This window comes from Hyaena hyaena, unplaced genomic scaffold (genome assembly GCF_003009895.1).
Source record: "Hyaena hyaena isolate Hyena2069 unplaced genomic scaffold, ASM300989v1 scaffold_298, whole genome shotgun sequence".
Classification (NCBI taxonomy): domain Eukaryota; kingdom Metazoa; phylum Chordata; class Mammalia; order Carnivora; family Hyaenidae; genus Hyaena; species Hyaena hyaena.
Genome location: NW_024080927.1, coordinates 1,511,627 through 1,536,247, shown reverse-complemented (window position 1 = coordinate 1,536,247; position 24,621 = coordinate 1,511,627). Strand labels below are relative to the sequence as shown.

Sequence of the window (24,621 nt, the reverse complement as noted above, 5' to 3'; positions counted from 1 at the left end):
CTCCTATACGTGCAAACATATGATATTTGTCCTTCTCTGCCTGACTTATTTCGCTCAGCATAACACCCTCAAGGTCCATCCATGTTGCTACACATGGCCAGATTTCATTGTTTCTCATTGCCATGTAGTATTCCATGGTATAGATAAACCACATCTTCTTGATCCATTCATCTGTTGATGGACACTTAGGCTCTTTCCATGTTTTAGCTATTGTGGAGAGTGAAAAACAGCTAGGTATTAAAGGCTGATATAAGATTGCAACACTGTCTACAATTTCAGATTTAAAGTGTTTATAAGCAATCTCATTTTCCAGTACAATTGACTTTATTTTTTATTTATTTTTTTAAATGTTTTATTTATTTCTAGGAGAGAGAGAGAGACAGCGTGAGCAGGGGAGGGTCAGAGAGACAGGGAGTCACAGACTGAAACAGGCACCAGGCTCTGCGCTGGCAGTCAGCACAGAGCCCGACGCGGGGCCCGAACCCACGAACTGCGAGATCATGACCTAAGCGAAAGTTGGACGCTTAACCGACTAAGCCACCCAGGCGCCCCACAATTGACTTTATAATATATAAATATTATAAACTTAAATGTATAAAGTGAATGTATGTTTAAAAGCAAGTTATTTTAATTATAACCTGAAAAATAAAACTCTTGATTTTGCAATGTTGACTAACATCCAATCAGAGATTTTTGTGCTTTCTTTTTGAGGTCTTAAGTCACAATTTAGTTTTTTTAACCTGATCTAGATTTGTCAGAATATATGGACTTGTAATAAATAGCATTGCTTTCATATATATTTATTTTTATACTATAGAGATGTATTACTTACTTTTAAACTAGCTATACAGCATTTTCAGTCTTTTGGCCTCCTATAGCTACCTTTACAAAAACAGTTAAGTAATGGAGTCTTTGGTGAAGTGTTTGAATTGCAGTTTCTTCACTGTTCTTAGTTTCCCAAAATAGATAACATCAGGCGATTTTTTTTGTTACTATAACAGTGTCACCTCAAGTAAATTCATTTACTTCTTGATTTAACATTGACTTTTTCTCTGTCTTTAGAAGTCTCTCATATAACTCATTTATCAAGATTATACTTTGAAGGATAATTTTATAGTTGGATGGTAAACAACTAAGGTTAAAAGTATGGAACAAGAGATATACAGACACTAGAAAGGAATGGTATGGGTATCGTAATCCCACACTTCATTAAACGTAATAAGTGAAGTATATGATTAAAAGACCTCTTAAGTCTGAGGTCAGTATTCTTTCTAACCTGAATAGTTCCTATTTTCATACTGCTTTCCTACTAGAGCAGCCATTAAAATTAGCAAAAGCCAGGGGTACCTGTGTGGCTCATTCGGTTAAGCCTCTGACTTTGGCTCAGATCATTACTTCACGGTTCATTGGTTTGGGCCCCATATCAGACTCTCTGCTGTCAGTGCAGAGCTCACCTCAGATCCTGTTATCTCCCTCTCTCTCTGGCCCCCCACCCCCCGCCGCAGCGCACATGTGTGCTCTCTCTCTCTCTTTCTCTCTCTCCAAAATAATGTTTTATTATTCGTGGGCAGGGGTGGGGCAGAGAGAGAGGGAGACAGAGAATCCAAAGCAGGTTCCAGGCTCTGAGGTGTCAGCACAGATCCCGATGAGAGCCTGGAACTCAGAAAACCCGAGATCCTGACCTGAGCCAAAGTCGGATCCTTAATGGAGTGAGCCCCTAAATAAACAATTTTTAAAAATTAGCAGAGGCTAGGATTTTAAAGAAATTAGTCTAGAATTGAAAGAAAAAAATTTGATGAATACCATATTTTAGTATGAAAACATCTACATCATAGTGTTATACTGTATTAGTTTTATAGAGCTATGATAACCAAGTGTTACAGATTTGGTGGCCAGTCAACAGAAATTTATTTTCTCATGGTTCTGTAGACTAGAAGTCCAAGATCAAGGTGTCAGCAGAATTGGTTTCTACTGAGATCTTTTCTCCTCGGCTCGGATAGGTGGCTATCCTTGTGTGTTCACATTATCTCCTTGTGTGTTTACATTATGTTCTCTTCTTTGTACATGTATCTGTCCAAATGTCCTCTTTCTTACAAGGACACAAGCCAAATTAGGTCCACTTTAATACAGTTAAAATTAAGTTATTACCTTGTTAAAGACCCTATCACCAATATGAGAGTGACCAAATACAGTCACATTATGAGTTACTGGAGGTCAACATATGAATATTGAGGCAACACAGTTCAGCCCATAACATATACTACTACTGATACTAACTCTTTAGGTAAAATTTGGAGGCCTAAGTTTTTCTTTGTCTTATTTTTAAGCCATTATATAGTGCTTGCTGTTGCTCAGAGAACTAAAAGTAAAAATTTCTAAAGGTGTTTGGGGGCTCTTCCATTGACTTACCATAAATATAACTTTGTAGAAAGCACTTTAAGAATAGCCTATGTTTGTTTACAAAAAGAAAAAAGGTCATTTTTTACTGGAAGGTCATATAAAATATGCCATTTTTGTAAGGCTATGATGATGAAAATAATACATCTTTTTGGTGGAAGCAGTTTTAGGTATTCACGCTTTTTTAAAAGTTTATTTATTTGAGAGAGAAAGAAAGAACAGAGAAAAGAGATAGAGACAGAGGAAGCAGGCTCTGCTCATCATTGAGCCCAATGCAGGGCTAGATATCACAACTGTGAAATCATGACCTGAGCTGATATCAAGAGTCAGTCACTTAAGTAACTGAGCCACGCAGGAGCCCCTCTAAATTTGCAGTGTTATAACATTTCTTGCACATATTGCTGTTGCTAAGTTCTGTGATCAAACCTTTTCCTTGTTTATATCATTTTTTCCTCATGGGACCACCTGAAGCATTTGTTTTAATGAAATGATAGCATCTCTTCTCATTTCTATTACTATTTTCTATCCTTAGCATCCATTCATGACTTATTTGGCTGTTTCTGCTTTGAACCTAAGATTCTTAGGATATTAAGTATCAAGGTATTATCAGGGTTATCAGATATTAATTAGTTAATATGTGACATTTGTTTTTCTGCTTACTTGGAAATATCAAATTTTTTTTTATTACAAATAGTTTATTGTCAAATTAGTTTCTACATAACAGTGCTCATCCCCAAAGTGCCCTCCTCCATGCCCATCCCCCCTCCCCCCCACATCCATCAGTCCAATGAAATCTGGCCATGTGTAGCAACATGGATGGACCTTGAGGGTGTTATGCTGAGCGAAATAAGTCAGGCAGAGGTGGAAATATCAAATTTATATGGCCATGTCCATTAATTTAGATGCAATAAAAAATTATCAGTTAACTGTGTGTTTGCTTTTTAAAATAGAATTGCTTTGTTTGGTGAAAACCAACCAGAAACAAAAAAAATCCTACTAGTATGGAAAAATTTGCTATTCCGATTAGAAGAATTCTTAATACTGTTACCAGGACTATTTGACATTTGAAAGGAATTATCATGTTTATTATTATTTATTATATTAAGTCTCTTTAAATTTTTCTTTCTTTTTTTTGACAGAATGTATGAGCAAAAAGCAGGAGAGAGACAGAGGGAGAGAGAGAGAGAGAAAGAGAGAGAGAAAATCTCAGGCAGGTTCCATGCCCCAGCATGGAGCCTGATCTGGGGCTCAGTCTTATGATTGTGAGAGAGTGACCTGAGCCGAAATCAAGAGTCGTCACTCAGTGGACTGAGCCACCCAGGCACCCCCCTTATATTAAGTCTTAAAAAAGGATTTTATTGCAAAGTAAATCTCAACAAGATGTGACTGCATATGCGCCAGAATTACTAAAATTTAAAAGACTGACAATACCAAATGCTAATGAAGGTGTGGAACAACCAGAACTCTATACATTGTCAGCGGACATGTAAAAATGGTACAGTCACTTTGGAAAAAAGTCTATAGATTCTTATAAAACTAAATATATACTTACCCTATGACCCAGTAATTCCACTTCTTAGGTGTTTACCAAGAGAAATAAAAATATATGTCTACAAAATGACTCACACAAGAATGTTTATAGCAGCTTTATTCATCATAGCCCAAAACTGGATAGAGCCCATATGTCCACCAACAGGAGAATAAATAAACTGTAGTATATTAACACAATGGAAAGCACTTAGTAATAAAAAGGGAATGGATTATTGATGTACAATAATACGACTGAATCTCAAAAACATTTTGCTAAGTGAAAGAAGGCTTAAAAGAGCACATGCTATATGAATCTGTTTATATGAAGTTAAAGAAATATAACTGTGGGACACCTGGGTGGCTCAGTTGGTCAAGCATCTGACTTTGGCTCAGGTCATGATCTCACAGTTCGTGGGTTTGAACCCCACATCGGGCTCTGTGCTGACAGCTCAGAGCCTGGAGCCTGCTTTGGATTCTGTGTCTCCCTCGCTGTCTGTCACTCTCCCACTCAGGCTTGCTCGCTCTCTCTCTCAAAAATAAACATTAAAAAAAGGAAGAAGAAGAGGTACAACTAGGGGCAACTGGGTAGTTCAGTCAGTTTGGCATCTGTCTCTTGGTTTCAGCTCAGGCCATGATCTCACTGTTTGTGGGATCGAGCCCTGTGACGGGTTCTGTGCTGACAGCAACGAAGAACTTGCTTGGGATTCTCTCTCCCTCTCTCTCTGCCTCTTTTACTCTCTCTCTCTCAAAATAAATAAACTTTTAAGAAAAGAAAAAGAAGTACAACTAATCTATGGTTGTAAAAGGTAAGAACAGTGAAAAGCTGGGAGTAGAGATTGACTAGAAAGGAATGAAGGAATGAAAAATGATGATATCCTGTATCTTGATAGGGACTTGTCAAAATTCAGTGAAAGTACATATATGATTTTTGTGGGGTTTTTTTTAATATATATATTTTAATGTTTTATTTAGTTTTTTTTTAATATTTTATTTATTTCTAGGAGAGAGAGAGACAGCATGAACAGGGGAGGGTCAGAGAGAGAGGGAGTCACAGACTGAAACAGGCTCCAGGCTCTGAGCTGGCAGTCAGCACAGAGCCCGACGCGGGGCTCGAACCCACGAACCGTGAGATTATGACCTAAGCGAAAGTCGGAAGCTTAACGACCAAGCCACCCAGGCGCCTCTAATGTTTTATTTAGTTTTGAGAGAGAGAGAGACAGTGTGAGCAGGGGAGGGTCAGAGAGAAAGGGAGACACAGAATCCTAAAACAGGCTCCAGGCTCTGAGCTGTCAGCACAGAGCCCGACACAGGGTTCGAACCCACTAACCATGAGATCATGACCTGAGCCAAAGTCTGACGCTCAACCGACTGAGCCATCCAAGTGCCCTATTTTTTGTGTTTTATTACATGTGAATTTTACAAAAACTTGTAAATAAATGTTGAATTCTAGTTAATTGTATGCATATTGAAGTATTTAAAGGGAAGAATACTGATATCTGTATGTTTCTTTAAAACACATTAAATATGAAGTGGATTGATCAATGGATAGATGGGTGGCAAAGTATTAATAAAAGAATCTAAGTGATGGGCATTTGAATGTTCACTGTAAAATTCTTTCAACTTTTTTGTACATTTGAAAATTTTCATAATATAATATTAAGAAGGGAACAAAGCATTTGCTACCCGAAAGCAATTGCTTTCTTGCTTACTCCACAGAGTGAAGCAAAGTAAGTGATAACATCTATTATGTTTCTGGCTAGCTGTAAGTTTTCACAAAACTTATATGAAACCCTTCTAGATTTCGTGTGTGTGTGTGTGTGTGTGTGTGTGTATTTCCAGAACATATATTTAGTGTGTATATATATATATTTCCAGGAGAGGAATTTAATCTAATTTACATACTTCTAAGTACATCGATAACCAACATGTGGCCACTGAAAAAAGTTAAAAGGTCAATCAGTTTCCAGTCTCCGGCTGGCCCAGGATTGCAAAATAAAACGATCCATTTTCCTTATTTTCTACTAAAAATGCATTTTTAAACAAAATGAAAAGTCTAGGGAGCTACACTAAAACACTGCTGGATTTCTTTATATTTTCATGTTATTTTGCTTAATTTTTTTCATATTTTGTTTATATACACCATTGAGAAGTTAGCTTGTATATCTAATCTAAGTCATCTTTTCAAATTCTGTTAAGTTTGGTGGGGCGCCTGGGTGGCTTAGTTGGTTAAGCGTCCAACTTTCGCTTGGGTCATGATCTCGCGGTTGGTGGGTTCGAGCCCCGCGTCGGGCTCTGTGCTGACAGCCAGCTCAGAGCCTGGAGCCTGTTTCAGTCTGTGACTCCCTCTCTCTCTGACCCTCCCCTGCTCATGCTGTCTCTCTCTATCTCTCCTAGAAATAAATAAAAAAAAAAAATTAAAAAAAATATTAAAAAAAAAACAAATTCTGTTAAGTTTGGGAGGTCTGGGATTGTCATTATTTTCAATATCAGACGTTTTTCCTCCTACCTCTATCCTGAGAATTTACTTGAGGTTTTATCACATTTAATAAGACACAAGTATTTTCCAGACCAATTGTTGGAACTTCAGTATAATCATGTGTGGTTACAATAATGAGGGCAAAGGATGCCTAGCTGCCTCAGTTGGTGGAGCATATATGACTCTTAATCTTGAGGACCTGAGTCCAGTTCCATATTGGGTATAGAGAGTACTTAAAATATAAGATCTTTAAAAATAATTAAAGTATGAAAACAAATCACAGCTTTTCCTCCTTAATGATTTATTTAAATTTTGGCGAATGTAGTTGGTTTTGCACATTATGTTAGCTATATAGACTAGAAAGGGCTGTACAGCCTGATCTACAGATTTTGCCTAGCTTGAATCTTTTTGAGGCTTATTGGAATAATTTAGAGGGCAGGAAGGTGAATGGAAGGTAATTAAAAAACACTTCATAAAATTCTGGTGATTTGATATTAACTCAAAATTACTCTGTTGTTATGAATTTATATGTAAACAGGATTTCTGAATTCTACCCAAAATACATGCCACAAACAATTAAAGCTTTTAAGTTTACAGAGGGTAAAATGCCTAACATAAGGTCATACTAAAATTCAATAGCATAGAATCTGAGTTTCAAACAGCTTTATCACACATCGGTTTTCCTGATTCCAGAATCACTTCTTTCCCTAATTCAGTATGCTTCATAGTTGAATATATTTGATTCAACTAATCGAATATGTGCTCATTCAAGAAAGTATCATTTTATCTTGTTTACTCAAGAATCAAGATAGAGTTGGGGTGCCTAGGTGGCTCAGTTATTTGGGCATCTGGCTCTTGATTTCCAATCAGATCATGATCTTGCACTTCATGAGCTTGAGCCCCGAGTCCCTCTCCACACTGAGAGTGCAAAGCCTGCTTGGGAGTTTCTCTCACTTTCTCTCAAAATAAATAAATAAAAGAAGGTTTTAAAGAATCAAAATAGAATCAATGCAGGTGTCTGTATTATGAGAGTAATTATCCTCTCTCTGAAAAGCAGTTTGATCCCTAGTAAAAAAAATAAATAAATAATAAGGGCTTCCTAAAGGTTTTTAAATAGTAGAATAACAATGACATTGCTTCTCTCAGAAATGACTATGAAAAAAAAAAATAAAGGAAGATGAAAAAGAGAAACTCCCATCTTCAGTAGGAGTAGGAAATAACTCCAACACCAAATAACAAAATTGAGTAAGGGCTGTCAAATGCAAAAAAGGCCAAATGAGTTTGAGAAAAATGATAAGATAGATTGTCTACATTTGCAGATCTCCGTAAAAGTCAACAGAATATATGTTTCAAAGAAGGTGATATGCCCTGTGGGGCAAAAATAAACAATTTTGGAACCATTCATAGGCTACCAGCAGGAACTTCTCTAATTTGGTACCACAAAAGAGGAGAGGAGAAGCTGAATGAGGAATTGGAAATATACTGTATTTTTTTTTTAATGTGCACAAGAAGGAATGTGAGGAAAGAGATACTGTATTATTAGCAACTTGTGGTTGCGCATGGAGGAAATTAAGAATAAAATACAGATATACCTCGGAGATATTGTGGGTTTGGTTTCAGACCACCACAATACAGCAGTATCACAGTAAAGTAAGTCAAGGTTTTTTTTTTTTTTTTTTTNTTATTTATTTCTAGGAGAGAGAGAGAGACAGTGTGAGCAGGGGAGGGTCAGAGAGAGAGGGAGTCACAGACTGAAACAGGCTCCAGGTTCTGAGCTGGCAGTCAGCACAGAGCCCGACGCAGGGCCCGAACCCACGAACCGCGAGATCATGACCTAAGCGAAAGTCGGACGCTTAACCGACTAAGCCACCCAGGCGCCCCAGTCAAGGTTTTTTTTGTTTGTTTGTTTCCAAGTATATATAAAATTATGTTTACAATATATTGTAGTCTCTTAAGTGTGCAATAGCATTACGTGTAAAAAAAAAACCTGTGTACATACCTTAATAAACATACTTTATTGCTAAAAAATGCTAACCCTTACCTAACTTTTGGCGAGTTGTCATCTTTTTTGCTGGTGGAAGGTCTTGCCTTGATGTTGATGGCTGCTGACGGACCAGAGTGGTAGTTGTTGACAGCTGGGTGGCTGTAGCACTTTCTTCACAACAGTGAAGTTTGCCACACTGATTGACTCTTCCTTTCATGAATGATTGCTCTGTAGCATGTGATGCTCTTTAATAATGCATTTTACCCATAGTAGGGCATATTGGAAGCAGCAAAAAACATTTCCAAAAAAAACCCCAGTAAAGTACAGGAGGGGAAAATCAAGGAAAAAATGAACAAAATGAAATGGAAACTAACCAGTGTTTAAAAGGAAGGGAGAGCCAATGTTAGATGTGACACATGGATAAAAGAGAATAATTGTTGTCCCTGAAGAATAAAATTCACAAAATTGAATGTAATGTTTAAGGCTGTTTTTCAAGGAAGCTATTCAGAAACAAATGCAGACTTGAATCTGTAGATTAAGAGGGCACATCATGAGCCAGGAAAAATTTGCATGGAGTAATTAACATGAAGACATAATCCAAAAAATGAATGAATGAATACACAATCTAGTAATATTATTGGACTGAAAAAAAAACATATGAGGGAGAGAAATATTCAGATTGGCTTCAGAATTTTTCTCAGAAAAGTTCAGTACCAGAAGACAGTGGAACAATATAAAGTCCTCAAGGACAAAAAGTATGACCCAAGAATTCTATATCTTGCCAAACGTTGTTCAGGTGAAAAGTCAACAGACATTTTGAACATAGAACTTAGCAAGAAGGTAGAAAATTGAATTTTTCTGATACCTTCTTGAAAAATTACTAGAAGACAGACTTTACCTAACCAAGTGATAAAACATAGCAAAAAAACCGATCCTGAATTCATAGGATTAATGTGGAGATTACTGTTCTAGCGCAGTTTATCATGTTATAAAGAAGAGAGCCAGTATAAAGAAAATAAAATGTAGAATCTAGAAAATCGGTGACCCAACACAGAAGAGCTTCATGAGGAACTGACAGGATGTCATTTGTCTGCCAAAGCTAGAATCTACAGAGTTTTCCAGGGGAAAAAAATAAGAACTGATTTGTTTAAGCATATAGAAAATATTATTCAGTGGTGTGCCACAATGATGTTAGAGCATTTGGGAAAAAATACTGATAGGTCTGCTGCAAACAAAGCAAATTAAAGAGGCATTTAACAACTCTAGGAAAACAAAATAGTTGTACAAGAAAGGAATTGTGATCTTAGTATGTTTAGAAATTCATACTAATTGTATGGCTATAATATTTTGAAATTACTGATTTAATCAAATGAGGAGAGGAAAGTTGTGCATGAGGAGAATCACTAAAATCTTCATCATGGTGAAAAATATAGTTAATATTGATAAGTCAAGAAGAACACCTCTTCTGCCATAAAGAGAAGATAATATATATCTAATATTGATATGTTAAGAAGTACCAATATAGGGGCAACTGGCTGGCTCAGTCACTAGAGCATGTGACAGTAGATCTCAGGTTTGTGAGTTCAAGCCCCACATTGAGCATACAGCTTACTTAAAAATAAATATCCATATAAACATTTTATTTAGAAAGATGGAAACAGGAAAATGGTGAGAAGATTTGAGGATGGTAGGACATAGAGAAGAATAGGGGTTTTCTATCTTTCACTGTGAATCTTATTTTAGTTCCATTTGAGTTTTAAAAGTATACAGTTGCAGGGGTGCCTGGGTGGCTCAGTCAGGTAAGCCTCTTGATTTCGACTCATGTCATGATCTCACTGTTAGATCGAGCCCCGCGTTGCCTCAGGCTTGTGCTGACAACATGGAGCCTCCTTGGGATTCTCTCTCTACCTCTTGCTCTCCATCCTTCCCTACTCATAGTTGCTCTCTCTCTCTCTCAAAAATTTAAAAAAAAAAACATTTTAAAACGTATACAATTGGAATATTTTTGTTACATTTAAAAATTTTAATTCCAGTATAGTTAACATTGTAATATTTTGATAAAAATAATTTGGGGTGCCTGGGTGGCTCAATTAGTTAAGCATCCAACTTCAGCTCAGGTCATGATCTCACGGTTTGTTTGAGCCCCACATTGGGCTCTGTGCTGACAGTGCAGAGCCTGCTTTAGATCCTTTGTCTCCCTTTCTCTCTGCCCCTCCCTCTCAAAAATAAACATAAATTTTTTAAAAAATAATTCATCAAATAATGGATTATATAGCTTGTGGATTGTGCACAGAAAGGCATGTGAAGATCTTCACTGAACCACTGTTAATGGTACTTAAAAATTATAAATCTAAATGTCCATTGATAGAGGAACTGTGTAGCAGCTTAAAATAATAATATGTGTGTGTTGAGATGGAAAGCTCTTCAAAACATATTACTAAGGGAAAAGCTCATATTTTAATAACCTATATGGCATTTCATTTGTATTACAATAAAGACAAAGCTGTATTTTTCTGTGTAGAAAAAGTCTGGAAGGATATAGCAAACTGATAACTTTTACCTTTACTTTTTACCTTAAATACTTCTGTACTCTGTCTCTCTTTTTTTTTTTTTAAAGAAATATGTGGCATGTATTACATTTCAATTAAAATGGATAACTATGGGGACACCTGGGTGGCTCAGTTGGTTAAGCACTGAAGCTGAGTCTGACATCAGCTCAGGTCATGATCTCACAGCTTGTGGGTTAGAGCCCTGCATCAGGCTCTGTGCTGACAGTTCATAGCCTAGAGTCTGCTTCTGATTCTGTGTCTCCCACTCGCTCTGCCCCTCCCCTGCTCATTCTCTCTCTCTCTCTCAAAAATAAATAAAAACATTAATAAAAAATGTTTCTAAAAATGAATAACTATATAGGCTATGTTCACAGAAACACTAGAGTCAGGCCCCAAGTCCTGTAGCCACCACATTGTTGATAAACTACACAACTTTTAGCAGATTATTGTTATGTCTTGTTTTCTCAATCAGTAAACTCTGAATAATTATTATCCTATGTGTTTTGGGGATAAACAGTTATACTGCTAGAGGTTTACAATATAGCTTTCAAGACTTACAAAACAGAGTTTAAAATGTGACTTTACTATTAACCTCTCTAAGCTACTAATTTTAGATATATCCTATTTCACAGTGTTATTGTAAGAATTAAAGATGTAAAGAAGTTAGTACATTAGCTAGCATGTATTAAGAACTCCAAAAATTATAGGTATTATTATCATTTTTCCTGAAAAGAAGATATAACTTTGTTATATTGATATTATTGTATTCAGAATGTATATGCAATAGCTTTTGACCTAATTAATATCCAGAAATAGTAAAACAGATTACTAGAACCATTTAAGAGAGTTCTACTGGTTGTGTTTCAAAGGATAATTGTGTGTCATTTTAACAAGTCCCTGCTTTCTTAAGACTGGTTGATTGTTACAAAATATTGGTTGGGGTACCTGGGTGGCTCAGTTGGTTAAGCCTTCGTCCTTGGTTCAGGTCATGATCTCGTAGTTTGTGGGTTCGAGCCCTACGTCAGGCTCTGTGTTTCCCTCTCTCTATGCCCCTCCCCCACTTATACTCTGTCTCTCTCAAAAATAAACAAACATTAAAAAAATTAAAACAAAAAAATGCTAAAACATTGGTTGAAGTAGAATTCCTTTTAAAAAGCCATACAGGGCAATCCCTATCAAATCAACACTGGCATTCTTCACAGAGCTAGAACAAACAATCCTAAAATTTGTATGGAACCATAAAAGACCCCAGATAGCCAAAGCAATCTTGAAAAAGAAAACCAAAGCTGGAGGCATCACAATCCCGGACTTCACAAAGCTGTAATCATCAAGACAGTATGGTCCTGGTACAAAAACAGACACTCAGATCAATGGAACAGAATAGGAAACCCAGAAATGGACCCACAAACGTATGGCCAACTACTCTTTGACATCTTTGACAAAGCAGGAAAGAATATCCAATGGAATAAAGACAGTCTCTTTAGAAAATGGTGCTGGGAAACCTGGACAGCGACATGCAGAAGAATGAACCTGGACCACTTTCTTACACCATCCACAAAAATAAACTCAAAATGGATGAAAGACCTAAACGTACAACAGGAAGCCATGAAAATCCTCCAGGAAAAAGCAGCCAAAAACCTCTCGATCTCGGCTGCAGCAACTTCTTACTCAACACGTCTCCGGAGGCAAGGGAAACAAAAGAAAAAGTGGACTACTGGGACCTCATCAAAATAAAAAGCTTCTGCACAGCAAAGGAAACAATCAGCAAAACTAAAAGGTAACTGACAGAATGGGAGAAGATATTTGCAAATGACATATCAAATAAAGGGTTAGTATCCAAAATTTATAAGGAACTTATCAAACTCAACACCCAAAAAACAAATAATCCTGTGAAGAAATGGGCAAAAGACACTTTGCCAAAGAAGGCATCTAGATGGCCAACCGATGCATGAAAAAATGCTCAACATCACTCATCATCAGGGAAATACAAATCAAAACCACAATGAGAGACTACCTCTTACCTGTCGAATGGCTAACATTAACAAGTCAGGCAACAACAGATGTTGGCGAGGATGTGGAGAAAGGAGGCACCCTTTTGCACTGCTGGTGGGAATGCAAACTGGTGCAACCACTCTGGAAAACAGTATGGAGGTTCCTCAGAAAATTAAAAATAGAACTACCCTATGACCCAGCAGTTGCACTACTAGGTATTTATCCAAGGGATGCAGGTGTGCTGTTTCGAAGGGGTATATGCACCCCAATGTTTATAGCAGCACTATTGACAATAGCCAAAGTATGGAAAGAGCCCAAATGTCCATCAATGGATGAATGTACAAAGAACGTGTTGTATATTATACAATGGAGTGTTACTTGGCAATCAAAAAGAATGAAATCTTGCCATTTGCATCTATGTGGATGGAACTAGAGGGTATTATGCTAAGTAAAATTAGAGAAAGACAAATATCATATGACTTCACTCGTATGAGAACTTAAAGATACAAATCAGATGAACACAAGGGAAAGGAAGCAAAAATAATATAAAAACGGGGGGGGACAAAGTGTAAGAGACTTTTAAATATAGGGAATAAGCATATGGTTGCTGGAGGGGTTGTAGGAGGGGGAATAGGCTAAATGGCTAAGGGGCATTACGGAATCTACTCCTAAAATCATTGTTGCATGATATGCTAACTAACCTGGATGTAAATTAAAAAAAATGAGCTTTTAAAATTGAGGCTCAAAAAGTTTCAAAAAAAAAAAAAAAAGTCATACAGGGGCTCCTGGGTGGGTCAGGCAGTTAAGTGTTGGACTCTTGATCTTAGCTCAGGTCTTGATCTCTGGGTTGAGAGTTCAAGGTTCACACTGGGCTCCACGTGGGGTATGAAGCCTACCAAAAAACAAAACAAAAAACAATATATACTTTTGGAATTTAAATACATTATCTTTTAGTGAGAGGAACTAAGGTCTCAAATATAAGTGAGGTGTCAGGAAAATAACAATAGAACTCCCCTAGCAATAGCACTGCTAGGAATTTACCCAAGGGATATAGAAATGCTGATGCATAGGAGCACATGTACCCCAATGTTCATAGCAGCACTCTCAACAATAGCTAAAACATGTTAAGAGCCTAAGTGTCCATCAACGGACGAATGGATCCAGAAGATGTGGTTTATCTATACCATGGAATACTACATGGCAATGAGAAACAATGAAATCTGGCCATGTAGCAACATGGATGGACCTTGAGGGTGTTATGCTTAGCAAAATAAGTCAGGCAGAGAAGGACAAATATCATATGTTTGCACGTATAGGAGGATTAGGAGGAACTTAGGACCATGGGGTAGAAGAAGGAGGGAAATGGTGGGGGAAAGGGAGAGAGGCAAACCATGAGAGACTCTTGAATGCTGAGAAACAAACTGAGGACTGATGGATGTGGGGGGGAGGGGGGAAATGGGCATGGAGTAGGGCACTTGTGGGGATGAGCACTGGGTGTTATATGGAAACCAATTTGACAATAAACTATCTGTAAAAAAAATATAAGTGAGGTGTCAGCATAAACAGTTTATTTGAGTTGACAACAAAAAGTGTAAATATGACCATAATTCCTGTTTGCCAGTGCTTATAACCCATTTGTTGTTACTAGACTGTTGCATAGCCTATATGTAAGACCTCAACTTTGTTACGTAGGATACTCTTTCATAAATGTATTGATTTTATAGTCTTCTGGAACATGCATTCTAAGAAGTTAGGGAATGGCTTAAACATATATAAATCAGAAAAACAAAAGTTTATTCATTCAGCAAAAATTGATCACTGTGTGTCAGGCATTAGGCATTAATGCAATATGGGCATGAGGCATCAATTACCAAAAGCAAATAAAAATATCTGCAGTTAAGTGGGAAGAGGAGTGGAGACATAAACAATAAACATATTAAGAAACACATGTAATATACTAGAAAAGTAAAAGGCTATGCAAAAAGGAAAAGATTTATAGTAGTGAGAGGGATTACAAGTGCAAGGAGGAGAGGAAGAACCATCAAAGGAGTCTTAGAAGACAGAACCCAAAGACTTAACACAAGAGAGTGTGATGATCTAGAAGCCTAGTGAAGAAAGTATATCAAAGTAGAGGGAATGATGAACAGTCAGATGGCAGTAGTCACTTAGCAGCCGCTAAATGAGTCGGACCTGAGAAAAGACTGTAGGATTTGGCAACAGGAAAGTCACATTGGTGGTATTTTCAAATTTCAGTAAACTTGTGCTATTTAATTCCTTTTGGTCATGGAGAAAAGATTGACATGAAAAATAGTTACTGGTAAACTGTCTTCTTTCTGTGGTCTTGTGGTACTAGTGGTAGTTTGACCTTGTTAAGTGTGTAGCATCTAGATTGCTCTTCACAGAAAACTTAGGATACTGTTGTTTCTGCTTGAATGTCAACCTGGTCACCGTGAACAAATGGTTAAGATTACACTAATAGCAAGAGTAGGGAATGAGATTTCTGTTGTGAGAACCCCATACTCAGAACTGCAGGAACTAGTCATTTGGAAGGTAACATTATTTAGATTCAGAAAAGCTAACTAAGAGAATCTGTGATGTGTGGGCATTACAGTCCGTTGACTCCAGGTGGCATTCCTTGAGGTTACTATAAAAAGAAAAAAAATAGCTTAAAGAGGGAAAAATTCAGTCCTGATTTTAATTGTTCGCTCCACTAAGAAAAAGAATACCAAGTCAGGTGGAAACTTCGCCTTTTAAATTTTTTAGTTTAATGTGTTATTCTGCATTTAGAATACATATGATTAACTTGTGTGTGTGGGGGGGGTGGTGATCAGAAATTCAGCATTTAAGTGCTGTCACCCTAGCAAGGGTATACTCAGTAGATAGAATCATCATAACATGTGGGCTGAGATGAGGCTGTTCTAGATGAGTCTTTCAAAGTTAATTGATGGAAACTTCCCACTTTCCAGAATGTTTATTACCTTAGCAGTGCTATGCCACTACTGCTGGAACACAGCTGTGGGTGCTGTACCAACACCCACGTTGCCAGTGTCAGGAAGGATGTACTTTTAAACCTCTAATTTACCTAATAATGTCTTTAGTGATTTGTGTAGGTTTGGCATTGTGATAAAAATGCTTCCTAGCCCTGAGAATTCAGTTTGCAGCCTTAAAATGTATATTGTCTTAATATGCATGTGGAAGATACTAACAAATCAACTTAGAAAAAGATCTGACTAAAATACTCTCCTGTCCATGTAACAGGACTTACACACTCATGATATTTGAAAATGAATGCAAATTAAATGTTTTTATGCCATAATAGCTTTTTGTGGTTTGTGTTCTATACAGAGATGGCAACACACAGTGCTAGAAGGGAGCTACCTTTCATATTCAATTCCAATCTGACTCCTTTTCTTTTTTCTAATGGAAAATATAAATTGTACTCATCAACCTACAGAATGGAGGTATAATGATAAGCTCTTGTAAATAAATATTTAAAAACTCTTTTTTTAAAGTTTATATATTTATGTTGAGAGCAAGAGCATGAGCACAAGCTAGGAAGGGGCAGAGAGAAGAGACAGAATCCCAAGCAGGCTCTGCACCATCAGCATCTCACAAACTGTGAGATCATGACCTGAGCTGAGATCGCGAGTAGGACACTTAACCAACTGTGCCACACAGGTGCCCCACAAATAAATATTTTTAAGGAGGTAGAAAATAGTATTCTCTTGTTTGAAGTATTAAGTGTCATAACCAGTTGGTGACAATATTACACTTAAAAATTAAAACCAAATGGACCCCTAATTAATGGTATTTCAACGTTGTTCAAAGGCTTGCATATAGTTTATATATGACTTAGATAAAAACTAGGCAAAGATTTTATTTTTATCCATGAATACAAAAAGTATGTATTTTGATGCCTGAAGCAAACAAGAAAGCAATAAATTGGTATTTGACTTTAAAAGAGCCAGTCTCTTTGGGGCACCTGAGTGGCTCAGTTGGTTAAGCATCTGACTTTTGGTTTCAGCTCAGGTCATAATCTCACGGTTCGTGAGTGGGTGGAACCTATTTGGGATTCTCTGTCTCCCTCTCTCTCTCTTCACCTCCCCTGTTCACTCTCAATAAATAAACTTTAAAATTTTTTTTAAAAAATAAAAGAGCCAGTATCCCAAAATGACACACTGCAAAAGTTAAAAATTTTCTAACCATACTCTACGTCAGCAATGCTCTCAAGATAATAACATTTGTAATCTTAGTTCTCTAAACTGCCCTCCTCTATTTTTCATTTTTGCTATACAGTACATGTGTCAGACTTTGAGACCTTTGGTATCAGCATTGTATATACATCTTTCAAGAGTCATATGAGAAATGGTGAAATAAAGCAGTTTTGCTATGTTGTTATCATGTTAGTCATTCTTGATAATTCTCTTAAAAATGACAAGCTCTAATGATAAGCTTTTATTTGACTTGTATCAAATATTCTCAGATGTGACTATGTTTTAAAATATATTTACAATTCTGATTTTTCAGAAATAATCACTTTCACTTCAGAGTCAAAATCATAAGAACTTATTCATGTTAAGTGTTACAGTGTTCTGACAGGTAGAAATAGCTGATGTGGGTGAAGCGTCTAGCTTGATATTTTATATCTAGCTATTAGTCAGCTAATCCTACTTCCTACTTCACTGAAAATATTTTCATTCTGTCTGACAAAAAGTAAAAAATTACATTAACTGTGACTAAAAATGTATTGCAGATGACACATTAATGAGACTAATGGTTCTTGCCTTATTCTTTAAAGTTTTCATATTCTTACCTTTGGTGAGGCTAGATCCTAGATATTTGAATAATTACACAAAAGAAATCTTTTTTCTTGGTAGGGGAGGAATTATAGGGGTAAGATTACAATAAAAGTTTTTAGGTAATTTTAATATAAAATTTGAAACAAAAGGACCAAGTAAATCTGGTAACTATATATTAAAATTCCATTTATGCAAAATATTTGGATGTGTCTGGTTAGTCAAAATAAAGCATGATAGAAAGGTAAAGACAAACAATGCTGAAAAAGAGTTTATTTAGGTCTATGAAGAAAAATTTTTACTTACCAAGAAAAATTCAGTTAACTTAGCATGAAAGGAGAAATGGTAATATGGCTTATAAAGCATTTGGATTTCAAGAGATGTCATCAGTGGATTTCATAATTGTTTAAGGGCAGTGGCTTTCAAAACATTTTTTTATCACAATCAGGATTCAGTATATACCTATGTATATATCCACATACTTAGCCTTACCTCATGCATTGTATTTCCTTTTTTTTTTTAAAGCTGCTCGGAATAAATAAATTCATTTCATTAACCACTAATGGATCATAATCTGTAATTTGAAAGATACTGATGAATGGTAAAGATAGCTAGTTTTCTGATTTTTTTCCCTTCAAAACTTAGAATATAAACATTGTCATTTTATGTTTCTAAACCACTCAACCACTCACTTTCTTGGTCTCACCTAAACCTTGTTATCACGAAAATTGCACGAGCATCCTGCTCTCAAACTACAATATTTCATCCTTCCAGGTTATGTGCTCAAGTGCTCCTGACTACACTTGTTTCATTACATACAGACCACACTGGTTTGCCACTCGTGTCTCTTCTTTCTTAGCCAATTTAAAGTCCACAGTCTAATGTTGTAATCACATGCTTAAAACTTAATAAATTTCCAAGTCTCTTCTTCACTTTTTAATACTTACCTTGCAAAATCCCAAATCTTGACAAACTAGACAATTCTTTTTACCCACACATATTCCAGCACATGAACAGAGATGCAGAAAATCGTACATCCAGAAAGACTGGTTTCATTTAAAAATTGTCTCAAGCTTCCAGCAATCTCACAACACTAACAGCCCTACTACTTTCTATTTCATACTATATTCTCCTGAACCCTCCTGCCGCATGTACTTTCTTTCTACCTTCGCTACCCAGTTGATAACCTACCCCAGTGATTCTCAAAGTGTGGTCCCTAGACCAGCAGCATGAACCTCATCTGGGAACTTGTTAGAAATGAAAATTTTCAAATCTTCAGATCTACTGATTCAGAAACTCTGGGGATGGGACCCAGCAATCTTTGTTTTAACAAGCCCTGCAAGGTGATTCTGATGCCTGCAAAAGTTTGAGAACTGCTGATCTAACCTACTATACTTAATTGAGAAGGCATGCTCTAGAACTTAAGCTCCAGAGAAGGGGTTATTTTTGGTTTTGTTTTTAATGTTTATTTATTTATTTTGAGAGAGAGAAAAAGACCATTAGTGGGGGAGAGGCAGAGAAAGAGAATCCCAAGCAGGCTTTGTGCTGTCAGAGAGGCACAGAGCCTGACATAGGGCTCGATCCCACAACTGTGAGATCACGACCTGAACTGAAATCAAATCAGACACTTAAATGACTGAGCTACCCAAGCACCCATTTTTTTGTTTTTAAATATAATTGACATACAGTATGAGTTTAAGGTAAACCACACAGTGATTCAACAATTATATACACTATGAAATGCTTACCACATATAGTAACCATCTGTCACCATACAAAGTTAGTACAACTATATATTATTGACTGTATTCCCTATAGTGTACTTTTCATCCCCATGACTTATTTATTTTATAACTGGAAGTCTGTACCCCTTAATACCCTTCATCTATTTTCCACACCTCCCTGTCCTTTGGCAACCACTAGTTTATTCTCCATAATAGTTTATTTCTGTTTTTTGCTCATTTGTTTTTTGGATTCCACATATAAGTGAAATCACATGGTCTTTTTTCTGACTTTTTCACTTAGGTCCATCCATGTTATCTTGAAAGACAAGATTTCATTCTTTTTTATAGCTAATATTCCATTGTATATACACCACATATTCTTTATCCACCCATCTGTGGAAGGACATTTAGGTTGTTCCCTTACCTTGGCTATTGTAAATACTGCTGCAACAAACATGGGAGGTCATATATCTTTTTGAATTAGTGGTTTTGTTTTCTTTGGGTAAATACCCAGAGACAGATTTACTTAGTTGTATGGTAGCTCTGTCTTAATTTTTTGAGGAACCTTCATGCTGTTTTCCATAGTAGCTACACCAATTTACATTGCCATCAACAGGGTATGAGGGTTCCAAAGGTAGGAGTTGTTGTCTTTTATGGTCATTTATATCCTGAGTGCGAAAATGGTGCCTGGAACGCTGTAAGCCTCAGTAAGTTACTGTTGAACCAATCCCATATCGATGGGAACACTCTTATTTCCTACTAAGAAATCTAGAAACTGACTTGCAACTGTACCGTACCCATTTTCTTCCTTCCTTTTCCAACTAGTGAAACATGCCTCATGCTATCAAAGGTCAGCATTACCAGATATGGATTAGATCTCATCTCTTCTTGCCTTCTCAGAAACTTTCCTCCTTTGGTCATCCCCTGTGTCCTACATTATTTGTCAATCTTCCTCTACTAGATCATTTCATTTAGTATCAGTCAGATTCTACACCATTCTTAAACAAGAACAGACTCCCTGTCCTTATATGCTCTTTCACTTACTGTCTCATTTCTATTTGCCTTCACCACCACACCTCCTTGCTTCCCACTAACCCCTTCTAATCTTATTTTCACCTCCACTATTCAGTGGTTCTTAACAAAATCAATGATTTTTTAAGCACCTTTATTGAGATATAATTCACATACCATAAAAGTTACCCTTTTTTTTGTGGGAAGATTTTTTTTCCAGGCTATTCATTTTATTTATTTAGTTTTTTACAAATAGTTTATTGTCAAATTAGTTTCCACATAACACCCAGTGCTCATCCCCACAAGTGCCCTCTTGTGGGGAAAAGTTACCCATTTTAAGCATACAATTCAATAGTTTTAGTACATTCAGAAGTCCTTAATCATCACTACAATCCAAGATTTAGAACATTTTTGGGGCGCCTAGGTGACACAGTCAGTTAAGTGTCTGACTTTGGCTCAGGTCATGATCTCGCGGTCTGTGGGTTCAAGCCCCACATTGGGCTCTGTGCTGACAGCTCAGAGCCTGGAGCCTGCTTCAGATCTTGTCTCCCTCTCTCTCTGCCCCTTCCCTGCCCATGCTCTGTCTCTCAAAAATAAATAAACACAAAAAATAAATTTAAAAAAACAAGATTTAGAACATTTTTGTCACTCCCAAGAGAAACTTCCTACCCATCAGCAGTTACTCCCTACGCACCTTACCCCTCTGCACTAGGCTACTGCTACTGTACTGTTTCTATAGATTTGTCTATTCTGGACTTTTCCTATGAATGGAATCATAGAGTATGTGGTCTTTTGTGACTGGCTTCTATCACCAAAATGTTTTCAGGATTTATCCACATTGTAGCGTGTATGTATACTTTATTCCTTTTATGGCTAAATAATAACCCATTGTATGAATGTACTGCCTTTTATTTATCCATAATCAGTTGATGGCCAGTTGGTTGTTTCTGCTCTTTGTCTATTATGAATAATGGTGCTATGAACATACATATACCAGGTTTTATGTGTTTACTTCTCTTGGATATATACCTATAAGTAGAATTGCTGGGTTATATAATAACTTCAACATTGTAAAGAACTGCCAAAGCAACTGTACCAGATACCAGAAATATTGTTGTGGCCTGTTTTAGAAAAACAATCTACCAGCACATGTACCCCAATGTTCATAGCAGCACTGTCAACAATAGCTAAAACATGGAAAGAGCCTAAGTGTCCATCAATGGACGAATGGATCAAGAAGATGTGGTTTATCTATACCATGGAACACTACTGGCAATGAGAAAAAATGAAATCTGTCCACGTGTAGCAACATGGATGGACCTTGAGGGTGTTATGCTTAGCGAAATAAGTCAGGCAGAGAAGGACAAATATCATATGTTTGCACGTATAGGAGGACTAGGAGGAACTTAACTGAGGACCATGGGGGAGAAGAAGGAGGGAAATGGTGGGGGAAAGGAAGAGAGGCAAACCATGAGAGACTCTTGAATGCTGAGAAACAAACTGAGGACTGATGGATGTGGGGGGGAGGGGGGAAATGGGCATGGAGTAGGGCACTTGTGGGGATGAGCACTGGGTGTTATATGGAAACCAATTTGACAATAAACTATTTGTAAAAAAATAAAAATTAAAAAATAAAAATTTTTAAAAAATTAAAAAAAAGAAAAACAATATACCATAATCTGTTCTGGCCAAACAATTCACATCCTTCACACATGCAAAATACACTTGCCCCCTCCCCATGAAGTTTTGCAAAGTGCCATCTCTTAATGGCATCAGGCTCAGTTTAGGCAATCAGTGAGGTCAGGTGTAGATGAGATTCCTTGGGTACAATTTTTTGATGACAGCTCCATGAGTATAGTTCCACTTGATGTGAAAACATGGTGACTAAATAAACAAACTAGGGGTGCATGTGTGGCTCAGTCGGTTAGGTGTCTGACTTTGGCTCAGGTCATCATCTCACGGTTTGTGAGTTTGAACCCTGCATAGGGTTCTGTGCTGATGGTGCAGAGCCTACCTGGGATTCTCTCTTCCTCTCTTTCTGCCTGTCCCCCATTTTTTCTACTAAGATAAATAAATAGACCTTTAAAAATTTAAAAAAAAAAAGTGAACTATACAACCTTCCCATAACTGCCCAATATACAGTGGTGAGGCATGAGATGCCCTTCCTATTCCAAAAGGGTTTGGAAAACAAGAGGCATTCTCTTTTTATAATTTCTTCCTATGTGGTGTATTCTTTTTCTAGTTTTAAATACCATCCATACAGGGGCACCTGGTTAAGTGTCTGGCTCTTGATTTTGGCTCAAGTCATGAGCTCAAGGTTCATGAGTTCGAGCCCCTCATCGGGCTCTGCACTGACAGTGTAGAGCCTGCTTGAGATTCTCTCCTCTCTCCCTCCCTCCCTCCCTCTCTCTCTCTCTACCCTTCTCCTGCTTGTACACATGTGTGTGCATGCTCTCTCTCTCTCAAAAAAAAAGAAAAAGAAAAAGAAAACAAAACTTTAAAGAAACCATATCATCCGTACATTCATGGCTTGCAAATTTCCTAACATCTCTTGAGTTCCATGTAGAATATCTAATAACCATTTATTTATTCTAGCTTTACTAGAATATCTCACAGATACTTCCAATTTAACATGCTAATATTAATTATTTTCTTCACCCTTTCCCCCCACAAACCTGTTCTTTTCCTGGTTTCTCCATCTAGAGGAATGATGCCACACTCACTTAGTTGCTTAGACCAAAACCCAGGACTCAGCCTTAATTCTTTTCTCTCACCTCTGTATTCCAATAATAGTAAGTTCTGTATTTTCTTTCTCCAGAATATACTCTTTTCTTGAATCTCACTTGGATTACAACATTGTCCTTATTGGCCACCCTTCTTTATTCTTGCACCTTTCAGATTTCCATTGGGAGTGAAAGTTATATTTTAATTAATATGTCTGGATATGGCATGCTGTTGCTCACAATCTTCAGTGACTTCCCACTGCACTTTGAGTAGGATCTGAATTTCTTTCATGGTCTAAAAGGTTCATAAAGGTTGCTTATGCCTCTGACCTTATTCCCTGCCATCTTTCCACCTTATCCACTATCTTCATCTTCTCTGGGCTTTTTTTTCAATTTCTCAAACATACCCAGCTCTCAGAAAGGATCTGTACACATGGTACTTTGTATGCCTGGAATATTCTTTCCCAACTTCCCACCCCCACAGAACTGAATCTTTCCTATTCTTCAGGAATAGATTCCTGAATCTTTCAGAGTTCTTGGAATCCAGGAATCCAAGATACAGGTTCCTGACCATTCTCAGTAGGTATCCCTCTTTATTCTCTATCACTGTGTCCTGTTTAATTTGTTTACTTATTTATCATCTGTCTCCCTAACTAGATTATAAGCCCTATTGGGTCAGAGGCCATGTCTGTGTTATTCACTTACCCAATGCCAAGGCAGAGTGCCTTGCACATAATATGCACTCAATAAATATGTACTGAACAGTATTTAAAGATATAATTTTGAGACAAATATATTAATAAGTAATTATTAATGTTAAATGAATTATTTCCTAATTCTTACTGAAATAGCCCTTTCTCTTTCAGTAATTGCCCTTCCTTTTTGGCTGCTGCCTTAGCCAGAGCCACATCAGATGAAGTCCTTCAGAGTGATCTTTCTGCACATTATATCCCAAAGGAAACAGATGGCACAGAAGGAACTGTGGGTGAGTACCTTTCTACATTATTTGTTTAAAAATATTAAAATATGGGGCGCCTGGGTGGCTCAGTCAGTTGAACATCCAACTCCTGATTTCAGCTCAGCTCATGGTTTCATGGTTGTGGGATGGAGCCCCGTGTCAGGCTTCATGTGGAGCATGGAGCCTACTTGCGATTCTGTCTCCCTCGCTGCCCCTCCTCTGCTCACATGTGTGCTCTCTCTCTCAAAATAAACTTTATATATGTATTAAAATCTTCTCGTGTGTACTGACACACAGAAAATGTCTACACAACATGAAATGTAATTATTTACCCACTTGTTGATTTTATAGCAGAAGAAGGAGGAAAAAAAACGCAAAAAATATATACTTCAAACTAGTCAATAAAAGGAGGAAAAAAGAAAAAAATACAAATGTATTTTGAAAATGTGACAATAATTGGAGCAAGGGATAGCCCTAACAA

At 37.0% G+C, this 24,621-nt stretch overlaps 1 protein-coding gene across 1 annotated transcript in view; it reads left to right on the top strand.

The window, feature by feature from the left end:
- Positions 1-24,621, top strand: part of PPM1E (protein phosphatase, Mg2+/Mn2+ dependent 1E) — a 221,537-nt gene that overhangs the window by 175,710 nt on the left and 21,206 nt on the right. Inside the window, exon 2 of the mRNA XM_039247299.1 lies at positions 24,049-24,167. Within this exon, the coding sequence (XP_039103230.1) occupies positions 24,049-24,167 (119 nt within the window). The remainder of the gene's footprint in view (positions 1-24,048; positions 24,168-24,621) is intronic.